The sequence below is a fragment of the Zea mays genome, chromosome 8, assembly GCF_902167145.1.
Source record: "Zea mays cultivar B73 chromosome 8, Zm-B73-REFERENCE-NAM-5.0, whole genome shotgun sequence".
In the NCBI taxonomy this organism is placed as follows: Eukaryota; Viridiplantae; Streptophyta; class Magnoliopsida; order Poales; family Poaceae; genus Zea; species Zea mays.
The window spans coordinates 146014927-146034317 of record NC_050103.1 but is presented as its reverse complement, the minus strand read 5'-3'; the positions used below and the strand labels follow the sequence as shown (position 1 = coordinate 146034317).

The window sequence follows — 19391 nt, the reverse complement described above, 5'->3', positions numbered from 1 at the left end:
CCCCTACACTACCCTCGCATTTCTAAATGTACTCCATTACTTTCCGTTCCATTAGGCAAACCACCGGTTTTTTATGGTGAAGATTATAACATGTGGAGTGATAAAATGAGGCATCACCTAACCTCACTCCACACTAGTATTTCGAACGTTGTTGAGTTTGGTGTACAGGTACCATCTATAGGGGATGAGGACTATGATTCGGACGAAGTTGCCCAAATCCGGCACTTCAACTCACAAGCCACCACAATACTCCTCGCCTCTCTAAGTCGAGAGGAGTATAATAAGGTGCAAGGATTGAAGAGCACCAAAGAGATTTGGGACGTGCTCAAAATGGCGCACGAAGGAGACGAGGTGACCAAGATCACCAAAAGGGAAACGATCGAGGGGGAGCACGGTCGCTTCATGCTCAACCAAGGAGAAGACCCTCAAGCCATGTACAACCGACTAAAAACCTTGGTAAACCAAGTGCGCAACCTCGGGAGTACCAAGTGGGATGACCATGAAATGGTCAAGGTTATTCTTAGATCACTCGTATTTCTTAATCCCACTCAAGTTCAATTAATTCGTGGTGATACAAGATATAAACTAATGTCTCCCAAGGAAGTGATAGGTACATTTGTGAGCTTTGAACTAATGATCAAAGGCTCCAAAAAGATCATCGAGCAAGGCGCATCCTCCTCCGTACCTGAAGCACAACCCGTTGCATTCAAAGCAATGGAGGAGAAGAAAGAAGACTCTACTCCAAGTAGAATCCCCATCGACGCCTCCAAGCTCGACAATGAGGAGATGGCGCTCATCATCAAGAGCTTCCGTCAAATCCTCAAACAAAGGAAGGGGAAAGATTACAAGCCCCGTTACAAGAAGGTGTGCTACAAGTGTGGTAAGCCCGGTCATTTCATTACTAAATGTCCATTATCTAGTGATAGTGACAGGGGCGACGACAAGAAGGGAAAGAGGAGAGAAAAGAAGAGGTACTACAAGAAGAAGGGCGGCGATGCCCATGTTTGCCGGGAGTGGGACTCCGACGAGAGCTCCACCGACTCCTTCTCCGACGAGGACGCCGCCAACATCGCCATCAACAAAGGGCTCCTCTTCCCCAACATCGGCCACAAGTGTCTTATGGCGAAGGATGGCAAGAAGAAGAAGGTAAAATCAAGATCCTCAACTAAATGTGCAACATCTAGCGATGAGGCTAATTCTAGTGATGATGAGGATGACTTGTTTACTCTTTTTGCCAACTTAAACATGCAACAAAAGGAAAAATTAAATAAATTGATTAGCACTACTCATGATAAGGATGAACTCTTGGATAGCCAAGAGGATTTCCTAATTAAAGAAAACAAGAAGCATGTTAAAGTTAAAAATGCTTATGCTCAGGAGGTAGAGAAAAATAAAAAATTAACTAGTGAGCTAAGCACTTGCCATGACATTGTTTCCAACCTTAGAAATGAGAATGCAAAACTAATTGCTAAGGTTGAAAAGTTTGATGTTTGTGATGATTCAATTGTTAGTCTTAGAAATGATAATGCCAACTTAATTACTAAGATTGAGAATTTGAATGCTTCTTTTTCTAGCCTTAAAACTGAAAATGAAAAATTAATTGCTAAGGCTAAGGATTTAGATGTTTGCAATGCTTCTATTTCCAATCTTAGAGATGAGAATGATATTTTGCATGCTAAGATTGTTGAATTAAATACTTGCAAACCCTTTACATCTTCCATTGAACATGTTTCTATTTGCACTAGATGTAGAGATGTTAATGTAGATGCTATTCATGATCACCTTGCTTTAATTAAACAAAAAATGATCACATAGCTACATTAACTGCTAAAATCAATGAGCATGACTTAGAAAATAAGAAATTTAAATTTGCTAGAAGTATGCTCTATAGTGGGAGACACCCTGGTATTAAGGATGGCATTGGCTTCCAACAGGGAGACAATGTCAAGCTTAATGCCCCGCCTAAAAGATTGTCTAATTTTGTTAAGGGCAAGGCTCCCATGGTTCAGGATAACGAGGGTTACATTTTATACCCTGTCGGTTATCCCGAACACAAAATTAGGAGAATTCACTCTAGGAAGTCTCACTCTGGCCCTAATCATGCTTTTATGTATAAGAGTGAGGCATCTAGTTCTAGGCAATCAACCCATGCTAAATTGCCTAAGAAGAAAACTCCTAAAGCATCAAATGATCATAATGTTTCATTCAAAACTTTTGATGCTTCTTATGTGCTTACTAACAAATCCAGCAAGGTAGTTGCCAAGTATGTTGGGGGCAAACACAAGGGATCAAAGACTTGTGTTTGGGTATCCAAAGTTCTTGTATCTAATGTCAAAGGACCCAAAACTGTTTGGGTACCTAAAATCAAGAACTAAATTTGTTTTGTAGGTTTATGCATCCGGGGGCTCAAGTTGGATCATCGACAGCGGGTGCACAAACCATATGACTGGGGAGAAAAAGATGTTCTCCTCCTACAAGAAAAATCAAGATCCCCAATGAGCTATCACATTCGGGGATGGAAATCAAGGTCAAAGGATTGGGTAAAATTGCTATATCACCTGACCACTCTATTTCCAATATTTTTCTTGTAGATTCTTTACATTACAACTTGCTCTCTGTTTCTCAATTATGCAAAATGGGTTACAACTGTCTTTTTACGGATACAGGTGTTACTGTCTTTAGAAGAAGTGATGATTCAGTAGCTTTTAAGGGAGTGTTAGAGGGTCAGCTATACTTAGTTGATTTCAATAGAGATGAACTCAACACTTGCTTAATTGCTAAGACTAACATGGGTTGGCTCTGGCACCACCGACTAGCCCATGTTGGGATGAAGAATCTTCACAAGCTTTTAAAGGGAGAGCACATTTTGGGACTAACAAATGTTTATTTTGAGAAAGACAGGATTTGTAGCGCATGCCAAGCAGGGAAGCAAGTTGGTGTTCATCATCCACATAAGAACATCATGACAACTGATAGGCCATTTGAGCTCCTCCACATGGACCTATTCGGCCCGATAGCTTACATAAGCATCAGCGGGAGTAAGTACTGTCTAGTTATTGTGGATAATTATTCTCGCTTCACTTGGGTATTCTTTCTACAGGATAAATCTCAGACCCAAGAAACTTTGAAGGGATTCTTGAGACGGGCTCAAAATGAGTTCGGCTTAAGGATCAAGAAGATAAGAAGCGACAATGGGACGGAGTTTAAGAATTCACAAATTGAAGGCTTCCTTGAGGAGGAGGGAATCAAGCATGAGTTCTCTTCTCCCTACACGCCACAACAAAATGGTGTAGTGGAGAGAAAGAATAGGACTCTATTGGACATGGCAAGGACCATGCTTGTTGAATACAAGACTTCGGATCGGTTTTGGGCTGAGGCGGTCAACACCGCTTGCTACGCCATCAACCGGTTATATCTACACCGAATCCTCAAGAAGACATCTTATGAACTCCTCACCGGTAAAAATCCCAATGTTTCATATTTTAGAGTCTTTGGTAGCAAATGTTTCATTCTTGTTAAAAGAGGAAGAAAATCTAAATTTGCTCCTAAGGCTGTAGAAGGCTTTTTACTAGGATATGATTCAAACACAAGGGCATATAGAGTCTTTAACAAGTCCACTGGACTAGTTGAAGTTTCTTGTGACATTGTGTTTGATGAGACTAACGGCTCTCAAGTAGAGCAAGTTGATCTTGAATTAGATGATGAAGAGGCTCCGTGCATCGCGTTAAGGAACATGTCCATTGGGGATGTGTGTCTAAAGGAATCCGAAGAGCCTTCACAAGCACAAGATCAACCATCCTCCTCCATGCAAGCATCTCTACCAACTCAAGAAGAGGATGAGGCTCAATACAATGAAGAAGAAGATCAAGAAGATGAGCCACCTCAAGAAGACGGCAATAATCAAGGGGGAGATGCAAATGATCAAGATAAGGAGGATGAACAAAATCCAAGACCGCCACACTCAAGAGTCCACCAAGCAATCCAACAAGATCACCCCGTGAACACCATCCTAGGAGATATTCATAAGGGGGTAACTACTCGATCTCGTGTTGCTCATTTTTGTGAACACTACTCTTTTGTTTCCTCTATTGAGCCACACAGGGTAGAGGAAGCACTTCAAGATTCGGATTGGGTGCTGGCGATGCAAGAGGAGCTTAACAATTTCACAAGGAATGAGGTATGACATTTAGTTCCACGTCCTAACCAAAATATTGTAGGAACCAAGTGGATCTTCCGCAACAAACAAGATGAGCATGGTGTGGTGACAAGGAACAAGGCATGACTTGTGGCCAAAGGGTATTCACAAGTCGAAGGTTTGGATTTTGGTGAAACCTATGCATCCGTAGCTAGGCTTGAGTCTATTCATATATTATTAGCCTATGCTACTTACCATGGCTTTAAGCTCTATCAAATGGACGTGAAGAGTGCTTTCCTCAACAGACCTATCAAGGAAGAGGTCTATGTTGAGCAACCTCCTGGCTTTGAAGATAGTAAGTATCCTAACCACATGTATAAACTCTCTAAGGCGCTTTATGGGCTCAAGCAAGCCCCAAGAGCATGGTATGAATGCCTAAGAGATTTTCTTATCACTAATGGATTCAAAATCGGTAAAGTCGATCCTACTTTATTCACGAAAACTATTGCCAATGATTTGTTTGTATGCCAAATTTATGTTGATGATATCATATTTGGGTCTACTAACAAATCTATTTTTGAAGAGTTTAGTAGGATCATGATTCAAAAATTCGAGATGTCTATGATGGGGGAGTTGAAGTATTTTCTAGACTTTCAAGTGAAGCAACTCCAAGAGGGCACCTTCATCAGCCAAACGAAGTATATTCAAGATATTCTCACCAAGTTTGGAATGAAGGATGCCAAGCCCATCAAGACACCCATGGGAACTAATGGACATCTCGACCTCGACACGGGAGGTAAATCCGTAAATCAAAAGGTATACCGGTCGATGATAGGATCTTTACTCTATTTATGTGCATCTCGACCGGACATTATGCTTTCTGTATGCATGTGTGCAAGGTTCCAAGCCGACCCTAAGGAAGTTCACCTTAGGGCCATGAAGCGAATCATGAGATATTTAGTTTATACACCTAAGTTTGGCCTTTGGTACCCCAAGGGATCCTCATTTGAGTTATTAGGATATTCCGATGCTGATTGGGCAGGGTGTAAGATTGATAGGAAGAGCATATCAGGGACTTGTCAGTTTCTAGGAAGATCCCTGGTGTCTTGGGCGTCAAAGAAACAAAACTCCGTAGCTCTTTCTACCGCCGAAGCCGAGTACATTGCCGCAGGCCATTGTTGCGCGCAATTGCTTTGGATGAGGCAAACCATTAGGGACTATGGCTACAAATTTAGTAAAGTCCCTCTCCTATGTGATAATGAGAGTGCTATCCGCATGGCGGATAATCCCGTTGAACACAGCCGCACTAAGCACATAGCCATTCGGTATCACTTTCTGAGAGATCACCAACAAAAGGGGATATCGAGATAGCCTATATAAACACCAAAGATCAATTGGCCGATATCTTTACCAAGCCTTTAGATGAGAAAACCTTTACCAAACTTAGGAATGAGCTAAATATTCTTGATTCTCGGAATTTTGATTGATACTTTGCACACATTGCTCATTTATATATCTTTGATCATATCTCTTTTATGTCTATGACTAATGTGTTTTCAAGTGTATTATTATGCTTAGTCATAGATATTGAAAGGGAAATGGAGTATTCGGCAAAGAAGGCGCTTCCACTCAACTCTATCAACATTTGTCGATATCCACTTTGGTATAATCTTCACTTTTATGTATGTGTTTGCCAAAGGGGGAGAAAGTTTAATGAAAGGGCTTATATCTCACTCACAAGTATCCGTTTTTGGCGATTCATGCCAAAGGGGGAGAAAGTATGATCCCAAAGCAAAAGGACCGCACCATCACCGAATTTTAAAATAATGTTTTTAATTTGATATCTTATTGTGTTCAAAAGGGGGAGAAAGTAGTATCTTCAAAAATTGCAAAACCCTCTTGAACACTAAGAGGAGAATTTTATTTAGGGGGAGTTTTGTTTAAGTCAAAGGAAAAGCATTTGAGACAGGGGGAGAAAAGTTCAAATCTTGTAAATGCTTTCTTCAAATCTTATTCATATACCTTTGACTATTTGCAAAATGATTTTGAAAAGAATTTTACAAAGGATTTGCAAAAACAAAACTCGTGGTGCATATGTGGTCCAAAATTTTAATAAGAAGAAAAACCATCCATGCATATCCATTGAAATAAGTATATTGGTTTCAATTCCAAGCAACCTTTGCACTTACATTATGCAAACTAGTTCAATTTTGCACTTTTATATTTGCTTTGGTTTGTGTTGGCATCAATCGCCAAAAAAGGGGAGATTGAAAGGGAAATAGGGTCAACCCTTTTCCAATATGAATTTTGGTGGTTGAATTGCCCAACACAAATTATTGGACGAACTAGTTTGCTCTAGAAATTATGTTCTACAGGTGTCAAAGGTTCATAACAAACCAATACAAAGTCAAAAGAAAGGGTTCAAAACAAAGGAGCAAAGTATACCGAAGGCAGCCCTGGTCTGGCGCACCGGACTGTCTGGTGTGCCATCGGACAGTGTCCGGTGCACCAGGGAGATCGACGCTGAACTTGCCAGCTTCGGGAATTTGGGAGACCGCTCCGCTATAATTCACCGGACTGTTTGATGTAACACCGGACTGTCCGGTGTGCCAGCGGAGCAACGGCTACTTCGCGCCAACGATCGTCTGTGAAGGCATTAAATGCGCTATAGTGTGCGCCTGCGCACGCAGAAGTCAGAGTAGGCGCCAGAAGGCGCACCGGACAGTCTACAGGACCTGTCCGGTGCACCACCGGACTATCCGGTGGCCCCACAAGTCAGAGCTCCAACGGTCGAATCCTAACGGTTGGGTGACGTGGCTGGCGCACCAGACAGTGTCCGGTGGTGCACCGGACTATCTGGTGCGCCCGTCGACAGAAGCCATCCCCAACGGCCATTTTGGTGGTTGGGGCTATAAATATCCCCAACCACCCCACATTCATGGCATCCAAGTTTTCAGCCTTCACACCTCATACAAGAGCTATAGCATTCAATACAAGACACAAACAAAGAGATCAAATCCTCTCCCAAGTCCTGAATCACTCCAAACAAATTAGTGACTAGAGAGAGAGACATTTGTGTTCTTTTGAGCTCTTGCGCTTGGATTGCTTTTCTTCTTCCTCATTCTTGTTTCCACAACACTTGTAATCAAAACAAGAGACACCAATTGTGTGGTGGTCCTTGTAGTGGACTTAGTGTCCCATTTGATTGAGAAGAGAAGCTCACTCGGTCTAAGTGACCGTTTGAGAGAGGGAAAGGGTTGAAAGAGACCCGGTCTTTGTGACCACCTCAACGGGGAGTAGGTTTGCAAGAACCGAACCTCAGTAAAACAAATCACCGCGTCATCTATTCTTATTTGCTTGTGATTTGTTTTCGCTCTCTCTTTTGGACTCGCTTAAGTTTCTAACGCTAACCCCGGCTTGTAGTTGTGCTTAAGTTTATAATTTTCCGATTCCGCCTATTCACCCCCACTCTAGGCGACTTTCAGAAACCATAAATTATAGGAGATGTGTTTGTGCTACAAGGGTTAGTGGGAGCAGCAATAATAGGGGTATATATTCATCTATAATATCACAAGTGACCCCCTACATTAGCTATTTTAATAGACTTCTTCTTTTGAACATGGAGAGAGGAATGAGCTCCCGTTAACTTCTCATGAATCTATAGTAAGAGCCTCATGAGTAGCTAAATGCTCCTCAAAGGTTTTGTCAAGAGTTGTGTGTCTCTTGTGCAACTCTTTGAATTCTTCCCTCTTCTTATTCATGAGGGAATAAGCCTCTTGCAATAGCCCAATGAGTTTATCCTTATTGGGATCCTCATCCTCACTATCACTATCACTAGTACTCATCATATTGTACCTAGGGGCAAATTTGGGCCTCAGGCCACCTGGGCCGTGGCCCAGGGTGTAGCCCAAAAGTCCTCTTGTATATATGTTTTCAGCCCAAAATACATTTCAGACCAAAAATGTGGCCCAAAAGACCTCCTGCTTGCAGTGATTGAGCCTGACGCTGGCAACCTCTCTCAGTCGCTCAAGTCACGAGAACATAGGCTCTTTCAATTATTTCGCAAACCTGCGCGTCTGCGCTTCCTATGTTGCCAGCGGCGCGGCCGCCTCCCTCCAGTCCTCTATCGCTCTCCACGCCTTCAAGCTCCACGGATCCGGCAAGGGCACAAGACAACAACCACCGAGATGGCCAGGCGGGCTCTGACTCAGGCATCCACCACCGCTAGTCCTCCGCTAGTCCGCCTCCAGCCTCCCTACGACCCTGTAGCAATGTCGCGTGTGGCCTGCACTAGCGCCATGCCACTGCTCAAATCCACCTCTGTCATTACATCTTCTCCTAAGCTATACAACTTCCTCAAATTCCCTTTCTTTTCTTATTCATAGGCGAGGGCGGAGCCTCACTAGCCAATGGGTAGCGACCACCTGAGCGCCAAGCGCTGTGTGCTGACTGTCTGCTGCCATGTGCTCGTGATTCTCCCCTATTGTGAGTAATTATTCCCGAATGTCGGATCCCCTTTCCCTACCTGCCATAGTTCCACTAGATTGTTTTAAATGTTACTACCCCGTTCGTAAATATTTATCGTCTGCTAGTTTATTTTTGAACTAAAGCGTGAAAAATGAAAAGATGGAGTAGTACATCATTACATTTGTAGAGTGGCCCGGGGCATTAATTTTATGGAGCTCCGCCACTAATTGAACCTTTGGATACATGTTCATGAATCATTATGAAAAGGTATTACTATCAAAGATAGAAGGCATCTTATTGATGGTGATACTTGGAAGTGTTTTCCCTTCTTTGTGCTCTTCTTGTCATCATCACTATCATCACTCACTTGAAGCATCATAGTCCCACTAAACATAATAAGCATGGCCCTTCTTCTTATTAAAGGTCATATTCTTGCCTTCCTTATCACCCTTCTTCTCCTTAATTTTCCTTCTTGTCATTATCATCATTTTAGGACCATCTGCTATAAGGTGGTCTTGGCTACCACACTTGTAGCATCTAACTTCCTCTTTTCTCTTCGAAGATGATCTGCTTCTCCTACAAACATAACCCTTTTTCTTCAAGCATTTTCCAAATCTTCTCACAAAAAGAGTCATTTCTTCATCATCCTCATTTGAGATTGAGCCAAGCTTCATCATCACTTGATTAATCTTTCCTGGCTTTGAATGCCATAATCTTCTTCTTGTCTCCTCATTTTGCTCCTCCACCCTTTACTCATGATACGTGTCCTCAGCGATCACATCACTTAGTACTTAGGTAGGGGTGATTTCTTTTAAGCCTCCTCTCACAATAATTGTGACCTATTATGTCAAGTCGGTGAGGCAAGAATCTCAATAACTAATGGGAGAAATCCTCATAATTCACCTTGTGTCCTAAGTTCCTAAGGTCATTCACAATCACATTGATACTATGGAACATCTTCGGCACACTATCACTATCCAACATCTTGAACTTTGCAATTAGTCTTTAAAGATGTAGATCTTTGCTTCTTTGACTTCTTTGACTGTCAAAGTGCCCTCATATGAATCCTTAAGCCTCTTCCACACTTAAAATGCAAACTAAAGATCCTTGATTGACTTAAACACTTTGGGATCAAGTGCTTCATAGATAACATTGAGTGCTCCATGATTGATGTCAAGCACCACAAACTCTGATACAACTCCCAAATTTTTATATTCATAGCCTTGAGGTCCAAGCACATTCTACTCTTCAACTAATCATCAAAGTGTAGTGTCTTACCCACATGGTTTATTGTGGTCATATTTACACCATAGTCGATTACACCTTGAAATTGATAATGGCTTGGCTCTGCTACCACTTTAAAGGATCTAGATGGTTAGAGGTGTGTGCAATATACTATAAAAATTTACCTACAAAAACACATCACTAGAGCTAAGGTTGGTTAGTATAATATAAAGCCCTACTAGCAAATACTTTGCAATATATATAATTCACCTAATGCAAGCTCCTACCCAATTCTAAGAGATTGGTTTCTACTTTAAATCCCAACAACAAACAGTCTACTATTAGAAAGAACTATAGTAGAGAACTACTAAGCAAGGTAGCTATCACTATAACTACTACTAAGCTATTCTAGCCAGCTAGGCAAAAAGCTAACACTCATAAGAAAGATATGAATGTAAATATAAGTGAGAGTGGTGATCAATCTAGCAAGGGAAAGATACAACATATGATTTATCCATGTGGTTTGGTTGCTTGCCGACAACTTAGTCCATGTTATGGTGAGTCACCAGGTGATGACTCGAGTGCTAACTAGCATGGAAAGCTATACCCACACCTTGGGTGCCTCAAGAATCAATCAAATGGTCCACTCCAACTAGCCAAGTGTTTTCCAATAGAATATCCCTTTACACTCTAGGAGGTGGGATCAAAACCTCTCACAATAATCAACTAGTTAGATGTGAAGAATAGTCACTAATCTTCCTCAATGACAAGCTGCTTCAAGACATACAGGTGGTGGAAACCACTAAGAATAACAAAAAAACTGTAGATTTATTGATCAACTAGTGCCATTATATGCAACAACCCAATGCAAATGTAATAGATCTCTCATAATCTCAATTTGAATGAGCATAAGACAGAGATGAGTGAGGTGTTCTTAGTTGCTCACAAGGATGTCATAGTGCTTAGAGTGCAAATAGAGTTGGCCACCAAATGACCAACTTCTATTTATAACTTTGCCCCTTGAGAGCTAGACATTGGGTGCTCCTTAATGGGCAGTATGTGTAGGCATCCAATTAGTCCAATGTCCACTAGATTACCTATAAACATCTTGCCAACACATAGTTTGGTGCTTCTCTATTATTGTCATCGAATCAATTCGATGACTTCCCAACATTCATAAATTGAAACTGATCATTGGAGTCCAACAGTAAAATTTACTTACAATGTATAGCCTGATGAGCATCGAATTAATCACATTTGATTGATCTGGTGGTTTTCAAAAACTATGCAGAGATATTTTTGGGTCACTAGAGTATGGCTTTGATGTTTTCATTTTTTAAATGTTAAACGATATCACAATAAAACTTAATAATAATGATGATTTTTTAATAAGGAGAACTAGTCAAACTTAGGGTAAAAAGTTGATAGTCACCTAGATTATCTAAATTAGATGTTAGCGCAAAAAATATAGATCAAACTTGGGGTTGATAGGTGATACTTGAAATTCACAATTTAAAAATAGACCTAATCTAAACTAGATGTTAGTGCAAAAATATAGATCAAATGAGAGTGAGAGAGAAGAGAAATTCTTTCACTTGATTGCTCTTTTAGATGCGGAATTAACTTAGAGAAATATCACAAGTGAAATCAAGAACTTAGAATAAGAGAGGAAGAATAAATCGTGAGCAAAGTAAAGCACACAAGACATGATGATTTTTATCGTAGTTCGGCTAAGCCCCAAATGTTTGCTTACATCCACGTTGTGGTGTCCTAAAGGACAAGGGTTGTAGCCAACGCTTCTCAAATGATCCAATGATCAACTTGAGGCCACAAATTTTCCTTACCAATATCTCCTCACAAGTATCTCTACATATCCCGGTCTCTTGCAATCGTACACAAGTTGATCGGAGTTACAACTCCAAAGAACGGCAAGAGGGAGGAGTAGAATGCACACAAGAGCACAAGAACAACACCACAAATCAAGAACACAAGCGCGCAACAGCAACATAGCTCTATTTCACTATAAAGGGCGCTCGGATCACTATGGTGTGTTTTACTAATGCGTAGAAATAAAGTACTTGCTTTTGAGTAACTTGGTGTACTGTGGAGGTTGAGATAGGGAGCTATTTATATCCCCAAGCCTCAAAATAGTCGTTGAAGTTTCCTCCAAAAATTGCTCTACGCAGTGGCACACCGGACCAGTCCGGTACACCATCAGTGTGGGGGACAGATATCCCCCGGGTCCACTAGAAGGCAAGAAGGCCTCGCGCGGGGCCTTGAGTCAGTTACCTCGCAAGGTCATCCCTTCGTGGGCCAGGCTAGAACTACTGGCGGAGTGGGCCAACCTGAGAAAGCAGCAGACTCAGGCCTAGGCAACCCGTCAGCTTATGCGCTATCCACAGCAACCGCTCGACTTTCTCGCACATGGCGTCCTTGAATATCGAGGTGGATTAGGGATAAGTCGGCAAGATTGTAGGAAGATCAGTTCAGTCGGTTCATTATTATTTAGGAGCTATGTGATCCTCATGTACGCATAGAGTGCCCCACGGTCGAGTATATAAGGCCTAGGGGGTACCCCATCATTTCCATCGACCATCTACCCATCTCATTAGCTTTTCTCCATTCAGGAGACTTCACTTGTAACCCACCACATAAAGATCCACTCTAGGAAGTAGGGTATTACGCCTCTCCAAGTGGCCCGAACCTGTAGAAAATTGCCTGTCCCTCTCCCGTGCATCTAGCACGAACCATTCAGCTACAATCGACAGCACCGTCCTACCCAAAAGCACCGCAAGGGGTAACCCTGGGCGTGCGGTCGGACTCTAAACATCGACAACCGGACCGGGAACAGGAGCACACAATCTTGATCCTGATTGGGCCCTTCCATCTCGAGCTAGCACCGGACCGGTCCCATCCACCACCGGACTGCCACGTGTCGCTCGACCATTGAAGTAACTGTTACATGCCCGAAGTGGTCGTTGCCGCGAGGTCCGGTGGTACATAGACGATCCATTGATTTTATGGATTTTCCCGAAGCTGAGTAGTTCTATATGAGGGGGTTCGATGCACCAGACCTAGGTTTGATGCCTCAGATAAAAGTTCTTTGAAGGGGATCCGTGGATAGACAATCCGATGAGCCGTAGATCAGCCCAGACTTTGTTCTTTTGAGAAAATCTTCTCCACTTTGCATAGGCTGGTCTTGGGAGCTATTCTATGACTTAGACAAACATATTTAAATTATGTTCGACATGCCTCAGCCATAGGTTCATACCTTGTGCTCATCTACCTTTCATATTTCCTGTTCCAACTCAAAACAAGTCCAAAAGGCACTTTTTGCTAGAAACTAGGTTAGAGAGCAAACCAAAGTGCTAAAAGCATTCTAATAAGTGAATGCAACATATTCAAAGGTTCAAACCTTGATGTTTTACCCTTTTAATAATGTTGCACTTTCTGGCCTCGCTTTAGCTCATTTGGACCTGGAATCTTCAAATTGCACTTGAGTGAACATATGCTCATACACTTAGCAAACCAGTTAGTCAAAAATGTGTTGGACATTCAATCACCAAAACTTATAGAAATGGCCTAATTTCCCCTTCCTTTTCAAAAGTCAAGTGAATTATAAATTGGAACGGAAGGAGTATACACTTGTCTTATTTTGTTTATGGCTAAATCAGACGGATCGCTAGACTAGACAAGGTTCCCAGTCTACAATAGCACAAAGCAAAGAATCCCTTTGCCTTTTATCTATACCCATATATAACCCACCAGTTTTAACTTTGTTAAACCCACTCAATCAAATCACCCCTACACCTGTAATATCCCCTAAATCCACCAAACGAATTGCACCCACACATATCATACCCTCAAAACAAACAGTTCAGGTCGTTGGATAATTCTCCTCTCTTACTCAAATCAAATAGTTAATGTCATTTGGATCATCCTTCCTCCTCCCTCTCCCCCTCCCTCTCACTCGCGTCGCCGCTACCGTCATCTCCCTAGTACGGGTGGTAATGGATCACGATCTAAATGTTTATTCACAATTTGTTTGAGCCATTAACTATTTTAGTTCAAAATGATTAAAAAGTGTTCGATCCTAATCTGATCTGATCCTTAAATTTTAGTAAAAATATTTAGAGCCTATTATCACCCCTGCTCTCTCGTGACACCACCTCTAGCCCCTCCCCTGAGGTTCTCATATATAAAGGCACAAAACATACGCCTTACCCACTTATTGCGTTTGCAAGGGCATGGCTTTTACCTAACTACTAGGCTACACGTCCACACGGGTCATGTTGAGAGTGAGCTACATGTAGCATGTTAAACTATCTCCAGCGGTTTTTTTATCCTATCACTTATTTCAAACTTAGTGAACAATTTATAAAGTAATATTTTGTATCATCGTATGCACGATCTGCTGAGCAAGAATCTTGAACCGGTAGCAGCACAGCTTAGAGAGTGTAATATGATAAGATGAAGAGACAGAGAAATAGTAAATCGTAAACTTATGCATAAAAACCAAAAAAAAAACGAGACAAACAAATAGTCCACCGATGAATTAACTACTATACCGAGTGAGTTGTTGGTAGATTGACTATACGAGTGACTTGCTGATAGATTTGCAAGTTTCTATACAAGCAGCTGTATTACTAACCTTGCACTTAGATAGATGTAAGTTTCTATACAGCCAGCAGCAAATGTATTACTAACCTTGCACTTAGACAGGTTTGCGTGAGCAGTGATTCATATTGGATCTATCCTAGATTCCTCAAAATACGAGATTTGACTCCGCCCATTTTCAACCGTATTGGTGAAGATAGGGAAGAGAGAGGTGACTTGAGGAAGATGATGGATTTTAGATGCTTTGATCGAACGGTGGAAAAAATCAGGTAAGGGCTTGTTCGGTTATTTTCAATCCATATGGATTGGAAGGGATTGATACGGATTGGGAGGGATTTTGACTTACTAGGGATTAAAACCCTTCAATCCTTCTCAATCCATATACTAGGGATTAAAACCCTTCAATCCTTCTCAATCCATATGGATTGGAGTAGAACCGAACAAGCCCTAAGTGGCTTCAAAAACACCCGAGTACATTCTCTATTCCTTTATTTTTAAGGACTAGGCAGAATCTGCCGCACAGCACAATATACCAAACTGCACAAAACTGAAGCATTCCATTAGTTCACATGCTTGATTAGGGTAGGGCAAGTGCAATTAGCAACGAAAACAACACGACATTGTAAAAAGACCATTGTCGCAAAAAGTATTTATTCTTCAGCATTGATTACAAATCAAGCCAACTAAATAACAAGTCCCAGAAACTTGCAACGACGCTTCAAATCATCTGTAGGAAGGACTATGTCGCCATGGCGCCAGCCCTTAGTCATCCGATTCTGTGCGGACAGCTGCAGAAATAACCATGTTAGCGTTGAAGAAACATACAAAAGCTATGCATGCAAACTGAGCACAATTCGGGTTAGTTTGGGAGCCACAAAACCGGAGGGGGTTGGAGGAGCTAGAATCATCCATTCTAGCTCCTCCAATCCCCTCCGATTTTGTGGCTCCCAAACTAGCCCTTCAGGTTCATACTCTACGATACCGGTAAAAATATCTGCGCCAATGAAAGAAAACTCATCAGCTCTACATGGCAGCTAATTCATGCCTTTGGTTCACAGAATGGAGCATAGGAATAATGTATTTTTTTCTATTTTGGAGGGAAAATGTAGAACTTTGCATCCACTCAAACCTCTTGGTACAATTGCTATGTTTTTCCTACAGCCTACCCAAACGATCATTTCTTCAACATTCATATGTTTTATATTCCTGACGAATTCCTATGTTTTTCCTGTTCTTGTGTTTTTGTGTTGCTGTGTTCCAAATAGAACCTTACTTGGATAAAATAGATCATAGACGCAATCGCATTATATGCAATCCATTAACAGAGATATGACAACTGACAATTGTTGCTTTGGATATGCAAACTGCAAACAGTAATTGCTATGGATGATGCTTATATGAAACTGAGGCATCAAGTATCATCCGTTAAATTGTACTGCGATCTGTCAGCTGCTTTACTGAAGTGTTCAATATACAAATGTAAAGTTGTATGCATCCCTCTACTACCATTGTTCAAGTTCTACATCACAAAGACAAAAAAAAACAAGGTTTTCACATAAGCATTAAGCACTGAAACAGTGAGGACAAGCATTCTCCAATCATCATGCAACTGGTTATGATTTATCACTACTAGAAACATAAGAAAACTTCATGGAATTACCTTAAATGCAAGGCATTGAATTTCATGGAACTACCGTAAACACAAAGCATCAAATTTCATATAATAATTGATTGTCTATTATACAAGGATGCATTTTCCTCATATTATGCATGATTTTCTTTTGCAAACATTTGTGTGGTGAGCACGCATGCTTGTATGTAATTAGTGCTTTCCTAAACGGTTTCAGGCAGTCGTTCAAACCTGTCCAAACGGTGAACGGAGGAACACCAAGTTATTTAGGGCCGGCAGTCCCCTAAATGGTTGACCCGTCTAAACGGTCAACCATCGGTCTAAATGGCCAAAACGGAACATGTCCTGGATAGAGCTAAACGGCGTTTAGCCCGTTTATCAGGCTGTTTTCTTGATTGGGCCAAAATGTGCCAGGCTAGGTCGTAACTAGGGCAATGTATGCCCCGACCCAGCTGTAGCCACCCATCTCCAAACTCTAGGTCACAAAGTCACCATCATCCAGGTCTGGGAGTTCTGACGGCCACCCAGCTCATCCACGGCGTCGCCCCGCTGCTCCACCATGGCGCCGCCCCCCTGCTCCTTCCTCCACGCCCAACCCTGCTCCACCACGATGCCCTCGCAGTGTTTCCAGGCCTGCGCATGCTCAGCCTCTGACAACGCGCTCACCGACGTGTTCCTCAACGTGTCTACGCTCATCATGCTCAAGATGCTCTAGCTGTTGTGGAACCGACTGTCCGGTGCCATCCCCGAGGGCACATTCGAGCCCATGTGCAGCCTCCGCAAGCTGCACCTCACCTCCAACAGGTTCTCCAGCACCGTCCCAGAGTCGATCACCTTGTCACGACTGCTGGAGCTATCGCTCGCCAACAACCGCTTCAAGGGCCTGCTGCCGGACTTCTCCCTGCCGGAGCTCAGGTTCGTCGATGTCTCCAACCTCTCCAAACCCATTTCAGTAGGGCTCAGCCGCTTCAATGAAAGCATGTTTGCAGGTAGCAGAACGATCGATTCATCCATCGATTTATCAATTTATGAACCATTGCTTTGTTTGTAAGAAACTAAGAACTATGATATGTTTGTGGTGCTTTGTTTGTACTTTGTAAGAACTATATGTGGCTATGTTTGTGGATGATCTCTAATGTGTCATTTTATTGCTATTTCTATCGCTGAAGCGAATATATTTATGGATTTACTCTTGCTGAAATTTATATACTACATACTAACAATTATCCCTTCTTTTGTAGGTACATGACTCAGATGGAGAGGACATCAGAAGCTTCATGTTTACTTCACAAAAGATTAGTAAAAAGCTATTTAATATTGTTGAAATGTTGCTAAAGTACCAAACTGTTTAATTCCATTTAAACATGTCTAAACACTAAAAAGAGCCTCATCATTCGTCTATCGTTTAAGAAAATACCGGTATGTATGAGCAATGACAAGTTTAACTTATTAAATGGTTGTTACTTGTTGTTATATTACAAAACAGAAACAGAATAACAACAAGGTCAGGGAAGGAACATGATCACACGGATCAGGAAACACGATGTCATGATCAATCACCATCCTTCAGCTGGATTTCTGGCACAATTAAACAATATATACATATCAATCATTTCCTCTAAGTTATCATCAGTAGGTTATTTGCTGTAGGATCACAATTTCTTCAAGGAAGTGCATCCCCATTCTAAACATAACAGTAATGCTACTGAAACATGTCATGGCAGTTTCAGTAGTTTTAACATCACACTTCATCCTTAATTACTTATGATGACAAACTGTTTCATCTCCAAATCCAGATTACACAGTTGAATGTGCAAAAGTCTCTTTATATGTCATATTCTCTAAAGTTGGATCCAAAGATGCACTTATATATGATTCATCGTGGGATGCATTCAGGTTTGATAAATAATCCACATTTCAGTGCTACATTGTTAAGCACTACAATCGTCAACTTCACTATCAATTAGGGATTTCTACAGGTGGTTGTCTTTTACAGAACGTTGGCATTTGTTACAATGCTTTCACCTTGGATCATGCCATTCAAAGTTTCAAAGTTCAAACAGAACATAAATACAAACAATTAGAAGAATTGATAAACGATTTACCGAGTTTCCCACCTTCACAAAACCTGAAAATGTGATTCTTGAGTAGTGACGTCTACGGTGGCATCATATGCGCGAATTAATTATTTAGCCTCTACTCATCACATTCTGACCAACTCCATCAATCACCACATTAGATCAGATTTACACCATCAGCAACTACGACTAGCCGTGAAGCGCAAAGGATCAGTGAACCACTAGACAAACCTAGACCTAGATCCATGCCCCTAATGACGGCATCGTATCGCATAACATCCAGGCAGATCGCGTCGAATCTAATCAAGGACAGTGGGACATGAACGATCGGGTGAAGGAAAGGGCAGATCACTCACTTGGCTTCTCCTGCTTGCCATCCGTCCACTTGGAAATGGAGAAATGAACCTTCTCGCGGGACGCGGCCTCAGACTTGAAGGGCTCCTTGAGGCAGTTCCGGACCAGCGCAGCGCAGATGTTGGAGTAGCCGATGTAGGTCATCCCCGCCGCCCGCCAGAAGGGCACCGCTGCAGTGGTCGCCGACATCTCGTAGCTTCCTTTCCTCTTCGCTTCACTTGCGCCGCCGCCGGTGGGTCGATGGAGAATGGGGAAGATGCGACCGAGTCACTCACAGCGTGGTGCGGCCCGGGTCGCCGGGTGTCGGATTTGTAGGATCAAATCCAACAACGGTCCAATAAGGATACCAGCCCATCAATAGGGATGAAAACGGTCGGAAACGGTATTTATTCGGTAATCAGTTTTTTAGTCGTTTTCCTTTGATTGTGATATAGAATATACAATACAAATTTGTATTCTTGTTTTTAACATCTAGCTTGTTAAGATTCATAAAAGGTAAACCTCAAATTCATCCTATATTTTCTCAAATAATAGATATAAACTTCGGTATGGATTCGGAAACAAATTCGGTATTTTTTTTAACTTTTTGTGTCGTAGGGAGCAAATAATACATAAAACAATTTATGTAATATTTTATTCATATTTGTACTAATGTGCTTGATAACATAAGAAAAGATCAACATCAAATTTTATACATATCTATTTCAAAATATTAAATTTGTTCTAACAGTTCGGATTACCACTTTCATCCCTACCCATCAAGGTGTTTGACAGCAAGGGTTTCTACATCCGATCGTGTAAAATAGAAAATCTCTATCTCTACTATTTACAATACAGCACTTTCAATAGTACCGTAGCTCGCTTTGTCTGCCTCCCTGTTGTAGAG

General features: G+C 41.7%; 1 protein-coding gene across 1 annotated transcript; it reads right to left on the bottom strand.

Moving 5' to 3' along the window:
* Positions 1-15005: 15005 nt before the first annotated feature.
* LOC542589 (mitochondrial F1F0 ATP synthase epsilon subunit) lies at positions 15006-18768 on the bottom strand. The gene is made up of 2 exons (NM_001112125.2): positions 18508-18768; positions 15006-15231 (listed from the first exon to the last, which is right to left on the bottom strand). Exons 1-2 carry the CDS (start codon positions 18692-18694, stop codon positions 15206-15208), a joined length of 213 nt encoding a protein of 70 aa, NP_001105595.1. The 5' UTR covers positions 18695-18768; the 3' UTR covers positions 15006-15205.
* Between the last annotated feature and the right edge of the window lie 623 nt (positions 18769-19391).

Excerpts from the sequence above, each read along its gene's own strand:
- LOC542589 (NM_001112125.2), bottom strand. The coding sequence starts at position 18,694 with ATGTCGGCGACCACTGCAGCGGTGCCCTTCTGGCGGGCGGCGGGGATG. Across the intron at positions 15,232-18,507 it reads TGGCAAGCAGGAGAAGCCAA|CTGTCCGCACAGAATCGGAT; the intron begins GTGAGTGATCTG and ends TTATTTCTGCAG.